The sequence below is a fragment of the Pteropus alecto genome, unplaced genomic scaffold, assembly GCF_000325575.1.
Source record: "Pteropus alecto unplaced genomic scaffold, ASM32557v1 scaffold86, whole genome shotgun sequence".
Taxonomy (NCBI): domain Eukaryota; kingdom Metazoa; phylum Chordata; class Mammalia; order Chiroptera; family Pteropodidae; genus Pteropus; species Pteropus alecto.
This window is the reverse complement of record NW_006442109.1, coordinates 26,967,543-26,977,883: the sequence shown is the minus strand read 5'-3', so window position 1 is coordinate 26,977,883 and position 10,341 is coordinate 26,967,543. Positions and strand designations below refer to the sequence as shown.

Here is a 10,341-nt window from a genome sequence, read left to right as displayed (position 1 = left end):
GTGTAGGGCTACAGGGAACCTGGTATGGGCGCTCAGAAGGTTCATATGTTTCTGGAATGGGAAACATGTATCCAAATGCAAAAATGTTATCAAAACGCAAAAAAGTCATTTGTTTCTTAATCAATTTGTGTTTTTTAAGATTACAAGAGAATTTTAAAGTCCCTCATAATCCTTCGAAATAGACTGCCATATAATCTATACAAACACCAAGGACACAGACAAAACAAGCATTAATATTCTAATATTTCAGGTTTTAAGTGATTTATCCAAAGTCATATAAGCACTAATGGAAAAGCCAAGATTTGAACTCAGGTCTTCTGATTCCTAACCCGAGGCTCTTTCTGTAACATTCTATCTCTGTTGGTTAGCATCTGGGGGATGTACAGTTTCACAGGCCTTTTTATAAAAGAATGAAATCATATGACCTTTCCATTACTACTTTAATTCTCCTCTATGGAGAACAGAAAGTAACACACTACAGAGGACCTGCTACATCAGATTCTCTCCAAATACCTTGTAATCCTTGCAGAATCTGTATTCTATGGGTCCTCAGTGCACTCATCTCCATAGTTATCTAAAAATAAAGTATTTTGTTAAGCATTTTGAAATCCAGCTTCAGGGATGATCCATTTTCATCAAATGTTCCATCTGTTGTTACCTGCTGCTTGAGCATAAGTAGCCTCTGAACTTCAACGTAAGCTGTCTGAAGTGCTGCACGGGCTTGCAGAAGGTTGTTATCCATGCACTGCAATGATTTGCTCAGTTCTTCCTCCCTTAAAGAAATATTCAGCAGCTGGTCAACCTGAGAACGTTCTGCCAAAAAAAAAAAACCCAAAAAGCTCAGTTTAATAATGGAGACTTCTCTTTAATAATACAGCTCCTCAGAACATGGAACTACATAAATTGTCTAGGATAAGCTTTATTTTCTTCCAAATAAGTCAAATGGAGACTCATCAAATCTCACAAATCATAGAGCCAAGCCTGATGTTGTCAGAGCTAAAACCAAAAGTGAGAACTGTTAAGATGGAGGTACCTCATAAGCTCAAGTGTACCACATGGTACTATCTTTCCTGATCGCCATCTTCCACCACTACCCTTCCAAGTGAAATCTTTGGCCCAGACAAATCAACTGTTGTTTTCATTTCCCATTCTTCCTTAATCTACCACCCTCTTCACCCAAGTTTGCTTAGTTTGGGTCCTTGACCTGAACTGCTTTCACTCCCCTTCCAATCCATATTTTTCTACTGTTAGTCAACATCCAACAGTTCTCTTTATTAGAGAAGTCTTCCTAAAGGAGATATAACTTTCAAATAGTACACTTCGGTTACTTAAAGTGTTCTACTGTGTGTTCGTATTTGTCATCTTTATGTTTCTCTTTCCTATTCAATATGCCAAGACCTCCTTACTAAACTCCAGAGCCACACATCCGACTACCGACTTGATATCTCTACCTAAATGTCTCTAAGGTCCTTTAACTCAAGGGATCCAAAAGGGAACTCGTCACCTTCCTCTCAACCTGCTCTTCTCATGGAGTTTTTGAGCTCTATGAATGATACCATCATCCCACGCAGCTGTCTCAGCCAGAAACTGAGGTCATCCTTAACTCCAACTTTTCTATCACATCAATCACCAAGGCTCCTCCGATCCCATCCCACATAAGCCCTTATAGTGGAACAGGGTCTGAGTCAGTAGAAAGCAAGAGCTGCAGAAGTATATCAGTCAGGGAGCCACATTAATAACTTATCTCCTTAATTCACATGAGAAAAGCAACCAAGATGCCTCCAAAATGGAAAGTGAGAGAAATGGCCACAAATGACCAGGATGGACAAAATTTTTACTAAAGGCTTGTTCCTCTTCACTCCATTGAAAAGATTCAATAAGACTTTCTGGCTTTGTATTGAACTCAATTTGTCCAGGATATATATTAACTTTAGGTAACAGGTCTATGTGGCATCATATATTTCTTCTATAACTGCAAGTATATATAGCAGGAAGTCAAACTTTTCTATGCCCTTAAGCAAGACAATAAAAATATAAAAAATAATAGTAAATGGGCGATCAGTGTTTGATAACCACAAGCTATACTCTGTGTCAAGTTGTAAAAAGGCTGAATTGCTATAAGAACGATTTCTTTCTGCAAGAATATTCTGTACTATACCTTTCTTTCCTTTAATTTTCCTTCTTTTATTTTTTCTCTCAAGACTTGGGAGTTCAGGAGAAGAACCATCCTGAAGAAATAAGGAAAATTGAATAATATTAAATATGTAAAGGCCATTATCCAGGAGGGAAACAAAGAATCAGTTCTGAGATAGTCATACAATATTCTTTGTTATTGCTACCATATATAACAGGAGTCTAATGCACATAATATGACCTAAAATATTAGTTAAATGATGTATATAATTAAAAAAAGAACCTAAGGTCAAGTACCTTTCTAGTATTCTAGAGGTGGTAAAGCCCACAGGACATAGGGAAAGCATTTCAAACTTTGGTAAAGAAAGGCATAAACAAAAGTATAGACAAAGCCAGTGATACATATACCTGATTTCATCATGGCATAGTCTCTACTTTAAGTTTCAGCCATAAATTCCATACAATAAAAAGCTAAAAAGTCTATTGAGGTAAGCCCCAAAATATTAGCTCTGTCATAGAACAATTGCTCACCCAACAATACCCACGACAGTGTCCAGCTCAAAGGGGGCAGAGCTGGAATTTGAACCCAGATCTATAACCCATGCCTTATCTGCTCTGCTGTATTGCCTCAGTATTAAAGGAAACAGCCATTTTCTCACATTGCCAAATTCCAGACTGTATCACCACCACCATTCTTTCTTTTCAGAAAGGGTTCCTGAAAGGGTTCAACAATATTAGCAACAGAAATACCAGAGAGAAGTGGTGTCAGTGAAGGAGTGGATTCTGAAAGGCCCAAGCTGAGTAACAGAAATACAAAGGACAGAATAACAGAGAGTAAAAATATTTCTAAGACTAAGCTCATATAAATGTACTGTATCAGTATTAAAACTACCTTAGTGTTAGGCCTAGAACTTCTGGATCCAACAAGCACACATGCCCTACAAATGCAAAACTAGAATGCCTTTCTTCAGTAGCAGTACAGAATGCATCATGGAGACAGATAAAGTTACAGCTGAAGATGTGGCTTATTCCTTGTCAGGTGATACAAAGAATCATTGGCTTGGTGACTAGTTTTAGAAATGACTTCATATTTTCCTAGTACTGTACATTCATATTCAATTACATCTAACTTGGCAGAATTACTCAAAGAAACAAGTAGGATACGAATATGAAAGTAAGAGTAAGAGCCTCACAAGTCATCTATTCTAGAGTAGGGAGAACCACAACCCCAGACACCCAAGAAAAATTAAAGTTAAATCTTTCATATAATGGCCAAGTCACCACACGAAATGTTCTACAAAAGGCACAGGGAATCATACTCACTCCAGTGGCTCTTCGTTTCTTTCTAACGCTCTGGCCATCATTTTGTTCAGCACCAGAAGTACAGCTACTATCCGTGGCTGCATCTGCCAAATTGGAGATTGCAAGGGCTGAGGATGCATTCGACGATAAAGAGTTTCCTTCTCCATTACTCTCCTGGGCATTCTGATTCTCTGAAGGTGGTGTAGAACTCTCCTGGTTGTTTAGGTCTTTTGCCAAATGCAGCAAAGGTATTGTACAGTCAGAGGATAACTGTGTACTATGTCGCCTTCGAGTAGCAACATTTTCAGCTCTTTCACCTGTTTTTAGGGAGGCAGCCAGAGGTGTCACTTCCTGCTTAAGGCCTATGGTTGATTTTTGACTCTGTGCAGCCCTCAATGAGTTACTAGGTGAAAAAATCTGCTGGGGCTCATTTTCTTTGCCGGTACCTTCCTCACTGAAGAAGCTGTACACAGAAGGAGCCCTGTCCATGATCACGCTGCTCTCAGAAAGACTTCGCTTTCTTGCTAACCCAGGGGATGAAGAAATGGAAACACCTTCCCACTGGAATCCTTCTAGATTGGGCAGATCAGGCTCCCCATCCAAATCTAAGACCTCTTGTTCATTTTGAACTAGAGGCACCATTTCGATGCCAAACCTTAAGAAAGAAAGAAAAGAAATCGTAAATCAAACATGGTTGAGAGAGTGGAGCACCACTTGATGTGCCAGACACCAACAGGCACTGAGGTTACAAATATAAAAGAGATGGTTTCTGCCCTCAAGGAGGTCCAGACGTAAAGTAAATAATTATATTATAACTACTGTAATGTAACAATGTACTAAATTAGACATTTGTATACAGCCATGAGAATTCATTTGAGGGAGTAAAAATTGAGGGTTTTATGTAAAGTGGAGCTAGAAACCAACAATATATAATTTTAAACAGCAAACCAACCAAAAACTAAGCATTCGCAAGTGCCAAACACTAAACTGAGAACTTTGTAATCCAATAATACACACAAGTTATAGAAAAAGGGGTGACAATAAATGTTATTTCAATAAATACAGAAATTTAAGCCCAATGGCTATATAATTATAACACAGAAGGATGATTTTCAAGTAGCAAACCTATGTTGAATGTTGCTTCACCATTCGGAAAAGCTTAGTACCTCAACGTAAGATGAATATTCAAAATATTACTGAAATACTTAAGAAAAAATATTTTGTGATCACAAATATAATGCCCAGAGTAAATACAGAAGGGTAATTATCCATAGGTTCTACATAAAAGTTAATGAGAATAGTTATACTTAAAAGTTGCACCACTCATTAAGATCTACAGATGGATACAGACTTATATGTACACTTTTTTATGCTGTCACCTTCCGGCCCCTAAAACCAAAGTGCTGTATTTCTAAGATGGTTTTTTCCTATGTCCCCATCTCATTCCTCCGAAGTAAGTGCATTCCTTTTAACCTGAATTCCCTGCTAGGAAACACTTTATCTCATTTGTTATAGAGTAGCAGTTACTCTTTGATATTTAAACCAGACATCTACAACGCATATTTTTGCAAACATTTAATTAAATGTAACAAGAATTCTCTTGACCAGGGTCCAAGGGTAAGTTTAAAAGAAAGAGAAATGGATATTGAAGAGGCACAAACCTGGGTAAGCCTTTGCCTAGCTCTTGCTTTTTCTTGGTTACTTGATGAATGACCTGTTCCCAGTTGACATTTCTCCTAGATGCATTTAGAATCTGCCGAAGGGTAGGCTTGAGCCCAGATTCCTTCTCTGTCTCACTCTTTCGATGACCACTAATATTGCGAATGCGGCGAGCACTATTGAGGTTTGGCTCAGGAAGGTGTGCTCCAGTTTTGCTCTTCAGACTAATGTGCCGGGTGAGATCTCTTTGGAATGAGGCAGGAAAACCAAGCTTACTTAGTTCAGGCAGGAGAAGGCCTGAGGGCTGAGCTATATCGCTTTTTTGAAGCTCTGCATCCAAACTGGTACTTTCAAAGCCATCTGTTTCATAAGATACATGAGATTTAATAGGGTCATCAACCGGTACATCTTCTAGAGAGGTTTTCAAGTCTAGCAGTAAGCCAGAGCATGGACTGGCTGCAGATGTCATTTGCAACTCAGATTCTTTCTGGTGAACTGTTGAATTACCTGGGGAAGTGGATAGCTTTCTAGATGCTTTCAGGTTTTGGTCATCCCCCTCTTTCTCCTTGGCATTGTGAGTGCTGCAGGATAAAAGTTCTGTAGTTGCAGAACCCAAGGTTCCAATTTTTGTTCCATGCTTTTCCGTGTCAGATATCTCTCCATCACTTTCATCTTCCAATGAGTGTACTTGAAACTCAATCTTCAGAGATCCCTTTTCAGACTCTTCTACATTCCTACTTGCTTTTGCGTAGTTCCTGGTCCTTTTAGAAGTGCTAAGAAGTGGATTTTGCAATGACTCATGACACTGTAGCACCTCTTTGGCTTTCTGTAATGTATCACTTAAATTTTCATCAGGTTCCCTCTGAGTGCCAAATGTACTTTTATTCCCCTTTAAAACACAAGGACATGAACTCTGCAATTTGGACATGTAAGAAGAACCATGACTGTCTTCCACAGTGGGTCTGTTCAAAGGATTTGAGTGTTCTCCAGGAAAAAAAGAACTTGTTTTTGTGTTTTTTGAGAGATTCTTTGAATCTTGCTTTTGAGGGATTGATTTAGTGACTGGAATTGGAAGAAGTGGGGATTTTAATGATGGCATCTTATTTAAGTTATGCTCCTGTTCAGGTTGTTCTGTAATGGGGCATTCTCTCACCACCTCATAGGAAGCAGTGCAGTCAGAAGTGGCTTTGTGATTAAGAGATCCAGGATGAGTTTCTTTTCGTGTTTTCAGTGTTGGGGAATTATTTGTTTCATTGATTTGGGGCTCTTGTGTTCCTGTGGTTGTTAAGGTAAAATCAAAGAAAGGCATATCAACCATTTCTGATTTATTACCAGTGACTTCCTTCATTCCAGATTGTAAATCCAGAGTCTTCTGGGAAGGGTAAGGAGTCCAGCGACGGAGTTTTTCCCTTGTTGCACTGCCATTCTTGCCACCAATTTTGGAAACTATGGTGTCTGTCTGTTTAGTGGTTTGGCTTTCCAGCTGCTCAAAACTGAAGTCAAGTAAGTCTTGTGAAGGAAATGTATCACTTGTAAATCCTTCAGAAGGACCTCTATATGTGGCAACTGTACCAACTTTGTCATTTTCTTGCCGCTGCCAATTATATCTCTCTTGATTGTATTTCTTTGACTTAGATTTCTTGTTCCATAGCATACTCATGTCTTCCATTTGACAGTTAGAATTTCTGTTTCTGCCTGGTTGAAATTTGTCTCCGGGGCTACTGTAATTCCAACTATTTGTACAACGTACACTGGATTTCCAGTTTCCGTTACTGCTGTTCATATGCCAACTGGGAAAGCCACCTGTTCCTTCAGAATGCCAACTGGAATTCCTTCCTGTACCATTGTGATTCCAATCTACCGTTCCATTATTTGAATGCCAACCACCTCCAGAATTACTATGGTTATGAAACCAAGTTGAAGAGCCTCCTGCAACACCCTTATGCCACCCAGAACACCCTCTTGGTCCACCACTATTCCTTAAAGAATGCGGAAAGCTGTTTTTCCTAGTATTATTAAAGCCATCTTTCTCCCATTTCCAATCTCGCTGAGGAGGTCCCCGATGATGCCATGCTGGCTGACTGTAGTTCTCTCTGTCTTGGTAAGGCATTCGGTCTTCTCGTCTCCATTGGGGTCGCCTGTCATCGGAGTTTATTTCTTGGCTGCTATTGGAAGGATCATCTTGTCTGGAAGAAAAAGCTTTTCATTAGTGATTTAAAGGAATTCTTATGCTTCCTTTAAAGGCATCACCCACCAAACTTCTCCTTGACCTCCCTCCCCTGTTACTTAGAATGTTATAGAGTTCGCTTTGATTTCTAATAGTGGTTGCTTTCATATCTTTAAATGATACAGTTAAACTTATATTTCACAATTTATTGATTTAGAAATTAAACAATGCCTTCTTTCTTCTATCAGTGCAGAAATATTAAGAAGATGACACATTTATACAATCCTCCCTTTCCTGTTCTTCTTAGAATATTCTGGGATTTTGTCCCTGTTTATCATCCAATTATTACTTTTACATTATACAGCTTTTCAAAAATAAGAACAATTATATTTTGTAGCTATGGTTAGTTACCATAGTTAATACAGTTTAAGTTTGGCTGCTCTTATATTTCTTTAGTTGCTGGTTCTTTCTGAAAAACCCAGTTTCTTAATCTGTTTTAAATGGTAAGAGCACTTTGCATAGTCACTTTCATTAATAAACACTTTATCAAACACACATTCAATGACTGTTAATGGTGAACAAAAACTTTTATGTATAGGTCCTGTTCTTGAAGGGCATACAACCTAGGTGAGGAAATCAGTAAGGTTATAAACAGGAGTAAAATAGCACACAGCAAATAAGCAGCACCCATAATAAGTGCTATAGGAGCTCCATGTGCTAGAAGTTTTTATAATGAAGCTATAGCTGTATGAACTATTCATGTTAGACAAGGAGCCCACAGAATGTGAATAAATTTAAGTAAACATCACAGGAATAGGTATAAAAGCATTTTCCTCTATAAACTGCCTTGGTATGCCTAGCACAATGCTTAGCACATGGTAGGTGCTCAAAAAATGGAATACTAGCTAAAATGTATTGAGCACCAACTAATTGTCAGGCATTTCATACTGACCACTTTATATAGATTATCATATTTATTTTTCACAACTCTGAAGCAAGTATTGTTATTATTCTTACTTTTCAGATGAAGAATGGAGGATTAGAGAGGTTAAGTAACTTGCCTAGAATACAACAGACAATAAGTGGTATGGCAGAGCTCTAGACCTTGGCAGTCTTACTTTGGAGTCTACACTCTTAACAACTAGGCCTTGATAGAACGTAAATCCAAAAATAGAGTTTCTGTAGCTGGGTTCCCTCATCTGAATTTGACTTATATCTTAAACTCAGTATTCGAGATTCTAACATCTATAAGATTTTGGACACAAATTGGAATTTCTTCCTTTTTCACAAGACAGAACTAAAAGTTAACTTACCTAAAAGTTCAAATATCCGCTTATATTGTGAATTACAACCATTTCTAAATGGGAGAGCCTAGGCCCCCAAGTGACAAGTGTTATTACATACACTTGCAGGATATTTGTACTACCATTAACCAAATTGCTGTTATCTTTTGTTTCTAGGCAGTATGCAACTTTTCACAACCAAGGAGATCACTAACTCAGCTACACTGTGATCCAGAAATGAGAGGAGAATTGGGCAATAAATCAGCCACAGAATAGAATTCCTAGATCATCATAAATTGGCTAGATCGAGGAGACAATAGCATGAAGCTAAACCCACAGCCCGGAAAGAACAATCTAAATTAAAAACCTCATAAAGGAAAAAAGAAAAAAAACCTCATGAAGAAATAAGTAGATGACTTTATTAATAGGCCACCAAAAAAGCATATTAGAATACTCAAAGAATAGTTAACTACAATGTGAATGTCTAATTTACTGAGAAGCTCTTTTATCCTCTGACTTAATGTTTAATCATTTACACACATAAACTAATAATGGCACAACAGTATAAGAGCAAAAATAGAAGTTAGTCTCTCAGAGGCACCAACAACCGAAAACAAGAGTAAACTACAGCTATATTGAAAGTAGTGAGAATGTCATTTGAAGGACTAAGCAACTGAACAATTTAAGTACCATGTTGCTACTGACATTTTAAGACTAAGAAAGTCTCGTTCGAAGACTTGTTCAAAAAACTTTTAGCATATGGAGTAAAAACTGCTTCCTTTTTATATTCAAACCTCTAACTAAAACTGAAGTGCAGACCCAGATATAACTAGTATTCAAGAAGTATCTTTAAAATTTTATTTTAGAATTTGAAATGTTTCTCATCATGTCCTAGGACTTAAAAAATTACCCCACCTCATAATTGGTTCTATCTCTCTTTTACTCATATCTGAAAATTTCTGATTAATTAAATCTCATTAATTAAAGTCTTTAGACCACAAGTAAGGTTCAAATACAACAAACAGCCTAATACCTGAATTATAAATGTAGGTATGAAATTACGTAGTGCAAGCTGGAAAACATACTGCTGAAATGATCTTGACATTATCAAATTTAAAATATAAATGTATTATTCAATATATATTTACTGACGTACTTATAGGGATAAATCAAATTTGGTAGAAACACCATGTTAATTCACATCAGGCAAAACATTTTTTCCTAAGAGATGCAATAAGAAATACTATGCAAAATATACAAATGAAGCTTATAAATACCTTTCCACTATAAAATTTGGATAATAAATAAAAACAATTTATTGGTATCCAAAAATTCTGGAACTAACAAAGACAGTTCTAAGTTATCAACATGGTAAAATTTCAGATATGTAGCAGCTATAGCTAGCTTTGATATAAGGACAGTACTGAGTTTGTGTTTTAAAGCAGATAGTACGATAGTTCAAGAAAGCATTCCATTGACCTTTTATGCATAAGACAGCAACTTTGAGTGAAACTTTATAACTAAGACTGAATGCTATATGCTGACAAGTATGGAAATGGAAAAATGTATTCTCTACTACATTCTGTTTCAGATAGGCTTTTTAAAAACTCAAAATCATTACTCACCGACTTTGTTCTTTCCTTTGTTTTATTAACTGAACGAGTTCCTTGTCAAAATAATCTTCTTCCTCTTCTTCTCCCTTTCCATCATCTTCTCTTTCCTGGGCATCAACGTTATCTTTGTGCAACTGGCCAGAAATGTGCTTTGCATATGCAGAAAGACCCACTTCTGTGACCC

The 10,341-nt window shown here is 37.3% G+C and overlaps 1 protein-coding gene across 1 annotated transcript in view; it reads right to left on the bottom strand.

Annotated features, from left to right (window-relative positions):
- The window catches only part of ZNF106 (zinc finger protein 106), a 54,038-nt gene that overhangs the window by 22,608 nt on the left and 21,089 nt on the right, over positions 1 to 10,341 (bottom strand). The window contains 6 exon segments of the mRNA XM_015595983.2: position 1; positions 4 to 51; positions 514 to 574; positions 659 to 813; positions 2,159 to 2,228; positions 3,457 to 4,090. The exon segment at position 1 is cut by the window's left edge and continues 287 nt beyond it. Coding sequence (XP_015451469.2) covers position 1; positions 4 to 51; positions 514 to 574; positions 659 to 813; positions 2,159 to 2,228; positions 3,457 to 4,090 — 969 coding nt within the window.